The 16,718-nt window shown below is 40.6% G+C and overlaps 1 protein-coding gene across 2 annotated transcripts in view; it reads left to right on the top strand.

The window, feature by feature from the left end:
• The first annotated feature begins 10,332 nt into the window (after nucleotides 1-10,332).
• Nucleotides 10,333-16,718, top strand: part of ENPP1 (ectonucleotide pyrophosphatase/phosphodiesterase 1) — a 73,579-nt gene continuing 67,193 nt past the window's right edge. Inside the window, exon 1 of one of the 2 annotated variants that reach the window (XM_025865519.2) lies at nucleotides 10,333-10,572. In XM_025865519.2, coding sequence (XP_025721304.1) covers nucleotides 10,333-10,572 — 240 coding nt within the window. The remainder of the gene's footprint in view (nucleotides 10,573-16,718) is intronic. The other variant, XM_073893944.1, reaches the window with a different exon arrangement.

The following is a 16,718-nucleotide window of genomic DNA, read 5'->3' on the forward strand; positions in this document are numbered from 1 at the left end:
TATATGTTTGATCCATCGCCTTTGCCCAGAAGTCCCCATTCACATTACTTCATTTTTTAATTTTTAAAAATCAGCCTTATTGAGGCATATTTTGTACACAGTAACATTCTTTGATTTTAGGTGTGCTATTTAATGGGTTTTGACATACGTGTAGAGTCATGTAATCACCACAATCATGATATAAAGCATTTCTATCACTCCAGAAAGTCTCCTTGTGCCCACTTAGAGTCAATACTGACATGCCTTCTGTCACTACAGGTTTGCCTTTCTAGAATTTCACATACAATTGTTCATAATATTCCCTCATCCTTTTAATGTTTGGAGGATTCCTAGTGTTTGTGTCACCTCTTTCATTCACAAGATTGGGAATCTGTGACTTCTCTCTTTTTTTCCTGGTAAGTCTAACTAGGGGTTTATCAATTTTTTTTTAAGCTTTTCAAAGAAACATTTTTGGTGTCATTGATAGTCTTCACTTTTTTTTTGTTTTCAATTTCATTAATTTCTATTCTTCTCCTTACTATTTTCTTCCCTCAGCTTTTCTAAATTTAATTTGTTCACCTCATTCTAAATCATTCATTTGGGACTTCTTTTTTTTTTTTTTTTTCCCCTAGAGAGGGAGAGGCAGGGAGGGGCAGAGAGAGAGGAAGAGAATCTTAAGCAGGCTCCATGCTTAGCACCAAGCCCAATGTGGGGCTTGATCTCACAACCCTGAGATCATGACCTGAGCCAAAATCAAGAGTTGGATGCTTAACCGACTGAGCTACCCAAGTCCCTGGGACTTTTTTTCTAACATAAGTTTAAATGTCATAACATTTCTTGTAAGTATTGGTTTAACTGCTTATTAAAAATTTTGATTCATTGTGTTTTCACTTTCATTAAGTTAAAAATATTTTCTATTTTCTCTTGTGATTTCTCCTTTGACCTAAGAGTTATTTGGAGTGTATGCTATTTAAATGCCAAATATTTGGGAATGTTTTTATTTTTAGGGTAAATCTGTTGTGTTCAGAGAACATAATTTGTAGATTTCCATCCTCTTAAATGTATTGAGGCTTATAATCTCTATTGGCTTATGTACCATAATCTCATGAAAAAAATGTGTATTGGCTGTTGGGTGGAGTTTTGTATATATGCCAGCTCTGTCAGTTTGGTTGATATTGCTGTTTAATTCTTCTGTATCTTTATTGATGTTCTATTTGTTCTATCAGTTACTGAAAGGAGTGTTGAAATCTTGAAGTATCACTGTAAATTTCTTTTTTTCAAATTTATACAGTTTTGCTTCATATACTCTGATTAAGTGCATGCACATTTAGGGTTGTTATATTTTCTTGATAAACTGGCCCCTTTTCATAAGAAAATGTCCTTTATCCTTGGTAATTGTTTTTTTCTCAAGTTTCTGATTAATGGTATAGAGTTTTAGTTTTACAAGATGCAATGAGATGTGAAGATGGGTTACAGGCAGGTTGTACAAAGATATTAATGCATTTAATACAATTAAAATGTACTCCAGGAACTTAACGTCCTTCATGATGTAAAAATAAATTGTATTTTTTTTTAAGATTTTATTTATTTATTTGACAGAGAGAGACACAGCGAGAGAGGGAATACAAGCAGTGGGAGTGGGAGAGGGAGAAGCAGGCCTCCAGCCGAGCAGAGAGCCCGATGTGGGGTTTGATCCCAGGACCTGGAATCATGACCTGAGCCGAAGGCAGACGCTTAACGACTGAGCCACCCAGGCACCCCCAAAATAAATTATATTTAAGAACTGCAATTATGGAGAAATGAACCCAGGGCAATTTTGTCTTGCCACTTATACTCTTCCATTTAGTTCCTATCTCAGGCATCTTATTTCAGCCGTTTTCCTTGAGACAACTTTGATCAAACAACATGTTCTCATTCTGTGTGAATGTAAAAGCTTAAAATCTGAAATTGACAAAACAGGAAAAGTTTTTTGAAAAGGTAATTTTTAGAGTCAATTGATTAAGACATTTTATTCCTTGAGCAATTTTTTAAATATAACACAAATTTAAAATTCTATTCATCTACTTTAATTTGAATTCACTGATTTTTAAACTCAGAATACCACTTTTTAAGCAAATGGCTTAGATCTTTTTTATCCGTATCATAATCTAATGACTTTAGGTTCTGCTGTTTTCAGGTTTGTTTACGTGTCATTCTTTTTACCACGTCAACTTTCCTTAATTAAAGGGAGAATTTCCATATTGAATGGTCATTTTGAATATGAAAATATTTGTCGCCCCCGTTTTATTGATATAATTGACATAGAGCACTGTGTGTGTTTAAGGTACACAGCATAATGATGTTAGTTTCATATATCTTGAAACGATTTCCAGAGTAAGTTTAGTTCACCACCATTATCTCTTAGAGATACAAAAATAAAGTAAATCGAAAAGAAAGAAAAGGTTTTTCTTTGTGATGAGAACTCTCAAATTGGCTCTCTTAACACCTCTCAAATACACCATAGAGCAGTAGTAACTGTAGTCATCAGGTTGCACTGTAAATCCCTATGACTTATGTATCTTTTTTTATTATGTTAATCACTGTACATTACATCATTAGTGTTTGATGTAGTGTTCCACGATTCATTGTTTGCGTATAACACCCAGTGCTCCATTCAGTACGTGCCCTCTTTAATACCCATCACCAGGCTAACCCATCCCCCCACCTCCCTCCCCTCTAGAACCCTCAGTTTGTTTCTCAGAGTCCATAGTCTCTCATGGTTCGTCTCCTCCTCCGATTCCCCCCCTTCATTTCTCCCTTCCTGCTATCTTCTTCTTCTTCTTTTTTTTTTTTTTAACATATAATGTATTATTTGTTTCAGAGGTACAGGTCTGTGATTCAACAGTCTTACACAATTCACAGCGATCACCATAGCACATACCCTCCCCAATATCCATGGTAATTTTTTAAAAACTAGTTTGTGTAATAGTATTATAACATGTGAGCATTCTTTTGATCAGTGTTGCATGGTATATTTTTTCCATCTTTTTCTTTCATCCTACCTGTATTTACTGTCAAAGTGGGTATCTTGTGCATAAGGTTGGGTTTTGCATTTTTATTCAATATGGAAATTCTCCCTTTAATTAAGGTAGATTTTAACCCATTTGTTTTTAAGGTTATTGTCAATGTAAGTAGATTTAAATCTACCATATTGTTTATTTTCTATTTTCTCATCTTTTGTTTCTTTTTTCCTCTTTTCCTCTCTTTTAGGTTAATTTGAATAAATTATGATTTCATTTTATCTCCAATATTGGCATATTAGCTCTTTGTTTTATTTTATAAGTAGTTGACCCAAAGTTTACACTATACAGCTTTGAGCTGTCGTAACTTACCTCCGTTAATCCCATATCACTTCACCATATAGGGTATGAAATTTACAACAGTAAATTTCCATGTCAGCCTCCCATCTTGCATGCAATTGTTGTGTTATCGTGTCTCTTACTTCTATACATGCTGCCAACCACATGAGAAGTTGTCATTAAGTTTGCTCAAATGAATTCTATTTTAAAAAAGATTAAATGAGAGGAGCACCTCTCTCTGCCTGCCACTCTTCTCAGCAGGGAACCCAACGTGGGGCTCGATCTAAGGACCCTGGGATCATGACCTGAGCTGACGGCAGAAGCTTAACCATCGGAGCCACCCAGGCACCCCAACAATTACCATTTTTCTTAAAGATTTTATTTATTTATTTGAAGAGAGAAAGAGAGAATAAGCAGGAGGAGGGATAGAGGGAGAGGGAGACGGTGAAGCAGACTCCCCACCGAGCAGGGAGCCCCACGCAGGGCTCGATGATCCCAGGACCTTGGAATCATAACCTGAGCCGAAGGCAGACACTTAACTGACTGAGCCACCCAGGCCTCCCATTTATTCAATTATTTTGTTCTATTATTTCTTCAAATAGTTTTTTTCTAAACTCCACACCCATCTTTTTCTGAAATTCAAATTATGTTTATGCTAATTACACGTCCTTTAGGCTTTACCTTTTGTGAGCTGAAATCTTGGATAGGGGTAAGCATTAGGCAGGCCATATAGAAAGCCTGAAGTACAGATGCATTTATTCTACTTCCTGATGGAACCTCTGGGAAGAACTGTTGACAGATTGTTCTCCTCACTAATATAGTTAGGCGGAATCTGAGGAGTACTCTGAAGCTTTCATTGGCTTTCCTGTACAAAGGGAACAATTCACAGGTTCCTGCATACATTATGGGGATGTGGAAAGTACTGAACGGAGAGCCAATGGAGTTATGTTATAAACCTTACAGCTAAAGATAAGGTGACACTAACTCAGAGAGTCAAATATAAAGAGCTCAGACCATGGTTGGATGGAGGATGTGGCTGAACTGGGAAGTATCTGTAACCCTACCATGGGTTGAGGTTGAGTTTAATCAAATATAAAGAAGTTCTGAGCTTTGTTGGAGCCAAGAAAACAAGTCAGACATTTACCAACAGCATTTCAGAAGAGATAAGTGTATGTGCCCAGAGACCAGATCAGACCTGACATTGCCCACATAGATCAGCAAAAGTCCAAAGAAAAGCCCCTAAAGAAGCAAGCCAATGCAAGTCTCTCCCACATGCTTAATGAGAGCTCTGTTTAACCCCTGCCAACAAACATCCTGGGGACTAGAGATATGGGAGCAAACAGAAAGAATGGGCACAATTACACCCAAACACTGAGTTACCCCCAAAGATACTGAAAAGGATTGAAATAATATGAGCTAGGTTGCCCCGTGATCACCTCAATCCCTAGTTACCCAATGAGGAGACAAGATCATTTATTTATATATATATTGTGCATCTGAATACTAATGTATACATTTGTGTCTTTTCTACACATATTTACTAAAATAAAGAGACTTCTAAAGAGCAGGCATAATGCCCACAATCATTAAGTAGCAATTTGTTATCTTGGATGAAACTGCCCATGGAGACCTCACAGTGCTTAGAGAGTTCCAATAGTAATTAAGGCACGAAAGAGGTTATAGTGGACATTTGTCATTTTTGCTCTCTAGCATCCAATTTCCTTTCTTCTAGAACAACACACTGATTATATATTGGGGAACCGATCCCTTCTTCACACTTTAACTCTGCTCAATACACAGTTGACTCTACATGTTACCCCAGTCACTGAGTTATCTCAAAGAAATACAAAGGGATTGAGATACTGTGATTTAGCCTCTATGGAGTGGACATGGGCAGAGGCAGGGAATTTTTAGCCTGGTGCTAAAATGAAAACTGAGGGAGAATTTCAGTGCTTTGCAGGCACACTTGGCAAATGCTTAGGATAGAGTTTGCAAATTGAGAGCCCATGGTTCACTGAATCTTTCAGGTACATTTTGTTGGCCCCCATGTGTCTTTAAAAATATTGACTTAGTTGCCAATATTTATTCATGTTTTAAGATTTATTTATTTATTTGAGAGAGAGAAAGAGCAAGAGAAGGGGCAGAGGAAGAGGGAGAGAGAGAATCCCAAGCAGGCTCAGCACAGGGCAATGCAGCCTGACGTGGGGCTCAATCTCACAACCCTGAGATCATGACCCGAGCCGAAATCAAGAGTCAGATGCAGATGCCTAATTGACTGAGCCACCCAGGCGCCTCACAGTTGCCAATATTGAAAAATTTAAATAAATATCTAAATTTCCAGAATTAACTTAAAAATCTGAAATGGATTTCCAGCTATGTCAGCTAAAAAGATTTGCAAATTCTCTCCACCAAATGCAAGTATAAAAGTAGACAGAACTCTCAATAACAATAATTTCAGGGTTCTGTAAATTGACTAATGGCAGACAAGTTGAGAAGCATTTATTCTTGAAAAGCTACTAGGGCTTTGGATAAGAATAGTGAGAGTTTCCAGGCTTTAGCCACCAGAGGGGTGGATTTGATTTGGTGGGGTTGGTAGTGAGGTGTGAAAATGGCAAAGGCAGAAAACAGCAGGACAAATCTGTAGCTCTAAGTCCAGGGGAGTATTAAAAAATGTCAGAAAAATAATCAGAATCCAGAGTTGCTATAACACAGTACCTGGAAGACCAGCATTCAACCCAAAATTATAATACATGCAAAGAGACAAGAAAAAGTGACTCATATTCAAGCGGGAAAAAATCTGTGTGTACGTACGTGTGTGCATTTACTCTGGTCTCTTAATTTCTCTAAAAAACATGGTTGCTTAAAACAATGATTATAACACTGCATCATTGGCTTTATAACTCATATAGATTAATATATATAAGACTAATAGCGAAAAAAGGATGAGGAAATGGGGGCGCCTGGGTGACTCAGTCGGTTAAACATCTGCCTTTGGCTCAGGTCATGATCCCAGGGTCCTGGGATCAAGTCCAGCATCAGCACTGGGCTCCCTGCTCAGCAGGGAGTCTGCTTCTCCCTCTCCCTTTGCCCCCCCCCCACTTCTGTGCTTGCTCTCTCTTTCTCTCTCTCTAATAAATAAATGAAATCTTAAAAAAATAATGGAAAGGTATTGCAGAAAAAAACACTATATTTTACCAGAATTAAGGCAGTATCAATCTGAAGTAGATGGTAAGTTAAAGATGCCTATTAGAACTTTTAGAGCAACGACTAAGAAAAACACTTTTTTTTAAAGATTTTATTTATTTATTTGAGAGAAAGAGAGAATGAGAGATAGAGAGCACGAGAGGGAAGAGGGTCAGAGGGAGAAGCAGACTCCCAGCTGAGCAGGGAGCCCGATGTGGGACTCGGTCCCGGGACTCCAGGATCATGACCTGAGCCGAAGGCAGTCGCTTAACCAACTGAGCCACTCAGGCACCCAGAAAAACACTTTTAAAAAAGCTAAAATTTAACAGAGGAATTAGTCTGGTATAATAAAAAAATTATCACAAATTTAAAGAGGTGAAGGAGGAACAGAGGGAAAGAAAAGACATGAGGCACATAGAAAGCAAATAGCAAAGTGGCAGACATACACGTTCAGATTATTGGCAACCCGAGGTTTTGCTGGACAACGGGAGTGGCAGAGACTGCAGACAACCAGAAAGTGAAGGCCTGGACAGCAGCTCCCTCTAGATGGGATATGTGCTTTCCATGTTTCCCCAGTTTCTATTACTCTCAATTGCACTTTACACTTCAGGGTTCACTTCACTCATTCTGCTACCTGCCTGATAACAAGCCATCTCTCCTCCATCCCAGAGGGGTAAGCATCCCTTCCTGACTCCCCGGGCTCTCCCTTTGTAGATGCATTTTCACTGGCAGCTCTCAAACCTTTCCAGAAATTAAGTATAAATCATGCATTGTGTATGCGAAAATGACATTGTTTTATTCTTTTAGGGGTGTGAGTTGAGTGATTTAAATATGGAAAGGAGACATTTAAATTTTTGTGTAAGTTGGGGAAATGTTACACGTTTTGTTGGCATTTGGAGAAAGCTGTGTAGCTTTATGCTATTATTTGTAACACCATTTTATAAATGAGGAAGCCAAGACTCAGAGAGTTCTTGTAATCAGTACAAGGTCACATAGTTACCCAAGCTTCTCCCAGAGAGCGTATGTTTGTGCTTACAAAAAGGAAAGAGAAAGGATGCTTTATAAAATCTTAAAAATAAATTAACGCATGGAAAATAATTTTTTTTTACGTCTCACAAAGATTAAAAAGCCATGTGTTTTTTTTCTTCTTTGACTGGGCTAGATGTCTTTTGTGTATTACTGGGAATTGGAGAAAGCTGGATCAGCTCTGGAACAGCTGGTAAAATAATTACTAAAATAATTTCCATTTTTCAAAGCCAAGAAGAACTGTTCCTCGCATTGAGAAGTCATCCTTCAAACACAGATAAGTTGGTTTTATTTGGTGTTTTGGTCTTATCTGTGCCTCAAGTTTCAGGCACTGAGGGAAAAGAGTTTAAATATTTCTGTAGAATAAAACTTAAGGAGTCTTATAAACTCTTAGCCTCTCATCTTTACTGCTGTACTAGATTACAGTCTTCCATCCTTTAAGCAGAGTTGTTTAGGACTGAAGATGAAACAGTCATTATTAACCTTGCGCTAACCAGGAAAGTTTGGAGAGTGAAGCTATTCCTCAGACTATTTGGAAGAGAAACAAGACCCAGGCAAGACATCACTACAGGCGTTGTGGTGTCTGTAGCTTAAGCAAGATGACTGGCATACTCAATCGACCCATTCTTTTATAGTTACTCACAGAAGTCCCGACTGGCTCCAGCGGAGGCCTGAGCATAAGGCAGAGGCCACATCCTGGTGGCCTCTTTGCCAGGCCCACCCTGCAGATGTGTTACATTTTGTTTGGCTTTTCGAATGTTTAAAGACATAGTTTTTCTGAATTTTGTCGACAATATTTTGCAATCTGGAGAAGTCATACAAACATCTAAATTTCCTGTTTCTCTTGAGAAATCTATCTGGCCACAATGGGCACAGGATCCTGCTGAGTAAATCCTCACCCCTGTAACAAGAGCCCACAGGTCACCTGCAGGGGTGCCTCACTCACTGATGAAGGTTGAGTTTGTACCTCTGCAGACTCACTCTATATGCTCACTTTTCCTATGGGTGAAGCCTGGAGAGTGATTCTTTGCCTTGGGATGGTTATGATCAATATACTGATTCCATTTGTTTGGTCAGGTTCAAAGCCACACTGTTGAGTTTCCTTTAGAAGTTTTGATACTCATTTGACCAGTCTTTGTGGCACAAATCTTTGTCCTTGAATCTGATTTTTGGAAACAGTTAAAGGAAAATCTGGAGGCAAGTTTGGGGTAAAAAATATGTGTGACTGAAATAGTGAAAACCTGTTTCTCTTCGGTGGTTTGTAAGCTGACTCAAAGGTAATTAAACAAAAAAAGAAAAAAGAAAAAAGAAAAGGAGCTCAGTCATGTTTGAGGGATGGCCTTTAGTTCTTCCAGATGTCAGTTACCTTTCCACTAAACTTTCAAAATATCTTATTTGTGACTCTATTATGCATACAGGACTAGGGTTTTAATTTTTTTGTTTATTTATTGTCTTTACCCCCTTCAACTACTTGGGAAATATATACTTTTATTCATCTTTGGTATGGTATACATAGTTGGGAGGCCAAAAGATTGAATTGAAAGATTCATTATTGAATAAATGAATGAATGAATGAGTCAGTATAAATGGAAAGCATTTTAAATTGACTATTTTAAAGGGAATAACACACACTTTATATCTGTTAAATATCCATCCTCAGTTTTTTTTTTTTTTAAAAATTGTATACATCCGCGTAGTCAAGATGAATTGGCAATTGTCTTTGGAATGTATAACTTTCTTTGGTCCCCAGAGTCAGTCCCTGGTATTGCAAAGCAGTTCAAAGTCACTGGCTTCCCCTTGACAGACAAGAATCACTTCAGTACACACTTGTGGTTTTTCTGATGAGGAAGGAAAAGTAAAAGTTGTAGAGTCAAAGGTGAATCAAAACCCATCAAGAATTACAGCTTACCGTTCATGTCCTAGTTCAAAAATAAAGTATCAAAGTATTTCAGACTGTGCTAAAATGTTCAATACTGCTAACCAAGTATCAGCGTCAACCTCAGGATGAGGCAACATCGGCACTTTGAAGCCTTCAACACAGAAAGTCTACAGGAACTAGTAAGTAAATATATTAAGGCAAGATCAGCGAGAAAAACCCAGAAACTACGTACAACCGTGGAAAACGAAGTATCCCTTATATATGAGTGCTTTAGTTACACCAGGTATTTTAAGGTTGGTTATTCCTTTCCCAGAGTAGAGTGGCAGTGGGTAGCAAGGGTTTTGAGGGAATTCTCGCTTGCTTCTACGCAGGAGAAAAAGAAGGTCGCCTCGTCCCACCCTCGACCCCCTCCAGCCTATTGGAACGTCGCAGTAGAAACACAGGTCCGCCCGACTCCACTCTCCCGCCGTGGAGAAGCTGCACCGGCCTCGGCTGCATCCTTCTTCTCCTCCTCCCGCTCTATTTTGGGGCCCCATGATCTCATGCCCTCTGCAGACCACACTGCAATTCCAGTCCAGCCCGCGCCACGAGGCCACGCAGGGCGATTCCTGCAAGTGTTCGGAAGGTGCCCGGGGCGCGGGGAGGGGAAGGCTTTGGGGGAAGTTGAAGACGCGCCCACGTACAGGACCCAAAATAACCGACACGCAGAGTGCCCGAAATCAGACAGGAAGCCAAATAATCCGGGGCGTTGAGTTGCTTTCCCCTCACTTCTAGCGCTGGGAGACGGGCACAGAGCCAAGGGTCTGGCGGGGAGGGGCGGGCGCGGCGGCGGGCGGGGCGGGGCGGGGCGGGGCGGGGCGGGGCGAAGCGGGCGCGGAGCCTATTAAAGGCGCGACAGGGCGGCGGGGCTGGAGCGCTGGGGGCACGATGGAGCGCGAGGGCTGCGAGGGGGGCGGGAGCAGCGGCGGCGAGGGCGGCCGCGTTCCCCGGGAGGGCCCGGCGGGGAACGGCCGTGACCCGAGCGTCGGTCGCGCCGCCGCGGCGCCCGGGGACGGGCAGGCGGCTGAGTCCTTGCTGGCCCCCATGGAGGTGGGGGAGGAGCCGCTGGAGAAGGCGGCGCGCGCCCGCACGGCCAAAGACCCCAACACCTATAAGGTGCTCTCGCTGGTAGGTCCGCGGCCCGGCCAGGCGCCCGGGAGGGCGGGGAGGGCGGCGCCCGGCTCCTGGGAGCCGAGCGCGGTCAGCACCGGAGGCCCGGAGAGAGGCAGCGTTGCGGCCGCTCCTCTTCGTCTGCACGCGTTCGCCTGCGGGCGCGCAGACCTGCTCCCCGCTCTGTTCCTGCTCTTTACCCCCGGGTAGTGGTTCGCGCTCCCCTTGTGCCACGGATGCTTCTAAGGGCCGCGTTTAGGAAACCAGGCTGTTAAAATTGCCATCTCGTCCCCCAGCAGAGTAGGAAGATTTTAGAAGGGAAAAATGACCCTACCCCCGAAAGTTGTTGGTCTTAGAAAAGGACAACTTTTTTTTTACCCCTTTTTAATCTTTTTTGGGCGAATCTGGGGGTAGTATTGATGACTTTCTTTGCATTAACTGATTTCACTTGAAAAGCTTGAACAGAGTTCTTTAAATTTTATCAGGAACTTTAGGAAATGCCTTTTCTTTTGGCTCTGCTTAGGAATTTCCTTGCAGCTGTTAGAGAAATTCCATCAATATTCATGTTATGCGAATGTGAAGAAATGTTGACGATTATTTGTCCACTCTTAACCGTAGGTTACACGGTTTTTGTTGCTAACAAAAGTAGCCATTATTCCTCTGTTATTTTGACAGTTGCAAGATCCACAGTCCTTTTGATGAAATGTGGGGGTTTTCATTCCTATGGTAGGAAGTGCTGGGCTGAGAGTCAGAGCCTGGGTTCTTGGTTTAGTTAGTAATCGCTGAGGCCTTGTATAAGTCTCCCAAACCTCAATTTCTTAATTTGTTAAAATGAGGACATCACCTCCATTGCCCATTGCATAGGATTATTATGAGGATCCAATGGGAACAATGTTTGTGGGGAAGTAAATTGAAAATTACAAGTAGACATAATCATTTTTATGCATTATATAGAAGTAACATCACTTATGATTGAACAATGCTGTGTAGAGAATATCTTTTCTGATATTTGAAATCTGCTTTCCTTTCATAAACATTTCCATTTTCACTATATTTTAGGTATCATGGAGATGTTACGATACTTTGGGGAACCAACATTCCTAGACTAAAGAGATGATGTCATATGCTTAGTAATTAAAACTTAAGCCTAAGGTTCAGAGAGTCACAAACCACATAATGTTTATATCTCAACATATATTTTTGCATCAGGATGAGAACTTACTTTTGGACTTTTGAGTCACCTTTTTTTTGTTTCTGTTAATGGGAGACCTTTGCTTTTATAACATGATCACTAAAATTATTTAGTATCCATATTTTCAGGTGTTTAGCACACTACCAGGTATTCAATAATTGTACATTGAATCTGTGTGCAACTCTAATGTGAAATCATTTCTAAATGCCTATAGCCTTTGAAGCTTGCTAAATTGCCAATTGCTATATTCAGTTTTTAAATCTTTCCTACTCATTTACTTATAGATCCGCAATAGCTATCAGCAAAGGTCTACCTTTGAAACATGCATTTCAGTCTTTGACATGTGCAATCAGCTGGTCAAACAGCATTCCACTGTGTTCTGATGATGTAACTGGGTACTGGACATGGAAGTGTCTTAGGTCTTACTTTCACAAGTAGTATAATCATGAATATTTCTTATTCCATTAGGTGGGGTCTTTTGCTGTAACACAAATCAGCAAAGAATTCTTACCTCATGTCTTTGATGAAATACTGTGGGACATTAAATATACACCTAAACTCATTGCTATGTTTTAATTAGTAATCTTAATTAGTAACGCAAGTGAATGTGAAAACCTTTTACCCATTCTTCTTTTTCTTCCCTACTTCAATACCCTACTTCCCCCCTCCCCACCAAATGATGCACTTCTAAAGGGAAAAGTCTCCAGAAGGAATTTGACAATTGACATCAAGGAGTTCTGGGACAGGCGCCTGGGTGGCTCAGTTGGTTAAGCGACTGCCTTCGGCTCAGGTCGTGATCCTAGAGTCCCAGGATCGAGTCCCACATCGGGCTCCCCGCTCAGCGGGGAGTCTGCTTCTCCCTCTGACCCTCTTCCCTCTTGTGCTCTCTGTCTCTCATTCTCTCTCTCTCAAATAAATAAATAAATAAATAAATAAATAAAATCTTAAAAAAAAAGTTCTGGGACAAATCTTCTAGAAAGGAGCTGCAATTATGGGATTCCTTTTTTCAGGTTAAACATCAACACACTTTTCATAAAGCTGAAGAAATAAATTGACTGACTGCATCCAGGGTTGGGATTACTAGAGGCCAACCACTGATCTGGTCCTCAGCCACACAGTTTTTATCTAGCAGGATAATTATTACAAGAGTTGCTTTCCAGAGAGATAATCAGTGGCAACTCTTGCATTTTTCTGAAGAAATTTCAGATACGCTTAAATGATGTAGTAATGTGAGAGTGGATGAAGAAGGGAAGTGGTGTTGAGTCCAGGGAAAGAATTGCAGGCTCTGGTGGCTTTTGGTCCTGGGCCCTGGAAATGCTCATGCCCAGGCACTAAGCCAGACTGCAGAAAACTCAGAGGGCAAGTAGAAGTATTTCTCTGTATATGCTCCAGTAGATGTGTTAAATACTGGATGTCTTTCCTTAGTTCCAAATTAAATTTTGAACTGAAATTTTGACTTCCACTGCGGTTAGACTTGAAGATTTATTTGAAATAATCCTTCTTATTCCCTGGTATCATTTTAAAGGGCAGAGAATTTTCAACCACAGTGCAGTACATTTTTCCACTGACCAGTGAGTCCTTCTACAGTGTTATTTTGTGTTTGTGACCTTCTGCAGTGCTTATGAATACGTATACCTGTGTATGTGAAAAGGGCTTTATGTGTGGGTGTTTGTGGTTAAAGACTACTTTCACCTTTCAGTGAAAGAGTTCTTTGTAAGTGGCAGAGGTTGCCCTTGTTTATCAGAAGTTTGGGTATGAAAGTTACTAATTCGGTAAGCTCTTCTCCCCTTTTTACAACACATTGTCTTATCTCTAAAATACAGTTTGGAGAACATTCAAGATAATTTTCTACTCTTTTTTTTTTTTTAAGAAATTTATTTATTTATTTAGAGAGCCTGAGCGGGGGGGAGGGGCAGAGGGAGAGGAAGAGAAAGAATCTCAAGCAGACTCCACGCTGAGCACAGAGTCCGATGCGGGGCTCTGTCTAACAACTCTGAGATCAGGGCCTGAGGTGAAATCAAGAGTCGGACGCTTAACTGACAGCCACTAGGTGCCCCTAATTCTCTGCTCTTAATCAGACTTGGAATCGACATTTCTCTTTGGTTTGTAAAGTTTAATATCCTCCAGCCATAGTTTAGCATCTTTCAGAATGACCAGAGCATCTTAGAGGCCAGAGAAGTCTCCCATTTGCCCCTTTTGGTATTTGTCTCACATGTTGTGATAAAATGAATCAAACATTCCTAGGAGGCAAGCAAGATGGTTGTGTTTACCACTGGGCCTCAGACAGTGCCTGACATTCAGTATCGGCTTTTGGTTGAATGAGTGAATGCACTGCATTTTTACTTAGACCGAGCGACACTTTGCCCTGGAAAAGAGCAAGATTGGAAAACTGACTATCTCACCACAGACCCATATGACCAGTTGAAAGTCAGGAATCTAAATATAGATGCGCTAATAGATACGATGCTTGGGTAGAAATTCAGGGATGAGGTCAAAACTGGGATATCATTTCATTAGGGCCTTGGGAGATGGAAGAGGCCGTGAAGGAGCTATAAACCAAAGTTTCCAGCCAAGGCCAACATGCTTTAGGACAGGTCAAGCAAGGCCTCTGTGATCACTTGAATTCAGAAGCAGGATCCAACTGTTGGCCATCCTCTTAGGTACAAACGACCCAGGTGTGGCCATCAGGCATGCACAGGGTAGGTCATTCTGCAGGTACAGATGAGAGTCGGCTTCACGTGTATTGAGGCCTCTTCTGTGTTGGTGACTTTGCTCTCATACCCCACATTCAGTCTTCGTGGCTTTTGCGGGGTACTGTTTTCTTCAGCATTGCTTTCAATTACTTCCTTTCTGCTCTGAGTCCCATTCTGGTCTCTCTCTCTCTCTCTCACCATTGATACCTCAGCGGTTTCTGCTCCGTGGATACACAGCCATCCTTTCAACGTTTTCTTTATTCCCTTGCATTCCGCTTGTTCAGTTCACTCTGGACACTCGGTTTTGCTGTCCCCTGCCTCCTTTATTCATCATTCTGAAGAGAATCCCTAATGGCCATGTTGAGAGACCTTATGCATTCTGTATAATAAAGAACTGAGGACCACTGACCCATTTAGAATAGTAACAGAAATTTTTATCTATCGCCTTCTCATTGTCCCCCAGCTTACTTTTTTCTCAGATACCAGCATTAATGGTAAATGAAAACAGTTTTATATTCAGACTGAATTTGATAAATTTTTTTGTACTTTTTAAAAAATTTTTTGTTGTTATGTTAATCACCATACATTACATCATTAGTTTTTGAAGTAGTGTTCCATGATTCATTGTTTGTGCATAACACCCAGCGCTCCATGCAGAACGTGCCCTCTTTAATACCCATCACCAGGCTAACCCATCCCCCACCCCCCTCCCCTCTAGAACCCTCAGTTTGTTTTTCAGAGTCCATCGTCTCTCATGGTTCATCTCCCCCTCCGACTTACTCCCCTTCATTCCTCCCCTCCTGCTATCTTTTTTTTTTCTTAACATATATTGCATTATTTGTTTCAGAGGTACAGATCTGTGATTCAACAGTCTTGCACAATTCACAGCGCTCACCATAGCACATACCCTCCCCAATGTCTATCCCCCAGCTACCCCATCCCTCCCACCCCCAACCACTCCAGCAACCCTCAGTTTGTTTCCTGAGATTAAGAATTCCTCATATCAGTGAGGTCATATGATACATGTCTTTCTCTGATTGACTTATTTCACTCAGCATAACACCCTCCAGTTCCATCCACGTTGTTGCAAATGGCAAGATCAGACTGAGTTTGATAAATTTCACTGCAAAATACCCCTGTAACTTCTAACTCATTTGGCAAATGTATTTCATCTGTATTATGGGCATTTTGGACAAGTTAGAGAACTTAATTGTGGTCTATAATTTTTTTTTTTTTAGTAGAAGAGGCATTTCATATTTCAAATGATTTAGGAACATCTAAGCTTTTGGAATATAACTTGTAATTAGAGATCTACCTTTGGTTAAAATAAACATGCCTTTATCAACTACAAAATATCCCCAAACAACAGAAAGTAAACAAGAAACCTTTTAGCAAATGAGTTCAAGGCAGAACATAGATTACAGTTTTCAGCTTGAGTCCTATGCAGCAAGAACTGATATTCAGAAAGCTGACTCAAATAAAAGCCCTTTGGCATCAAATAAAATCTAAGTTATGTATTTACTACAGAAATAAAGTATAACAACATATTTAAAAGGGCTTTTCCAAAGAGTGACCAGAATGTTCAGCTACATATTAACTAGAACACTATTTCCTGAGAATTTTAGTTATTTGAGGTTTAATTATAAGAATTAAGATAACATCTATAATAATCTTCATTTTATCCTTCATTTTTAGTTTTTCTTAAGATTATTTATTTTAGAGGGAGAGAGAGAGAATCTCAAGCAGACTCCCCACTGAGTGGGGAGCCTGACACAGGGCTTGATCTCAGGACCCTGAGATCGTGACCTGAGCCGAAACCAAGAGTCAGATGCTTAACTGACCGAGCCACCTAGGTGTCCCTCACTTTTAGTTTTTGGTTTTTATAATTCTTATTCATTTTTTTTTTTTTTTTTTTTTTTTTAGAGAGAGAGGAAGGGAGGGGCAGAGGGAGAGGGAGGGAGAGAATCTTAAGCAGCCTCCACACTCAGCATGGAGCCCAACACGGGGCCCGATCTCACAACCCTGAGATCATGACCTGAGCCAAAATCAAGAGTGGGACATTTAACTGACTGAACCACCCAGGCTCTCCTACTTTTAGGTTTTAGAAAAAGATTTGGTGGAAATGTAGGTGGTAACAGTTTAGATGATGATGATTCACAAAGCACTTTGCAATTTTAGAAAGCATTTTCCCATATATTCTTAATCGATCCTCAACACATCAGCAACTCTGAAATAGGAAAGTATAGTGTTCATCAGTCCTAGTTTACAGATTAGGAAAC

Source organism: Callorhinus ursinus, unplaced genomic scaffold, assembly GCF_003265705.2.
Source record: "Callorhinus ursinus isolate GAN/ISIS: 27379988/994484 unplaced genomic scaffold, GSC_fseal_2.0 scaffold6, whole genome shotgun sequence".
Taxonomy (NCBI): domain Eukaryota; kingdom Metazoa; phylum Chordata; class Mammalia; order Carnivora; family Otariidae; genus Callorhinus; species Callorhinus ursinus.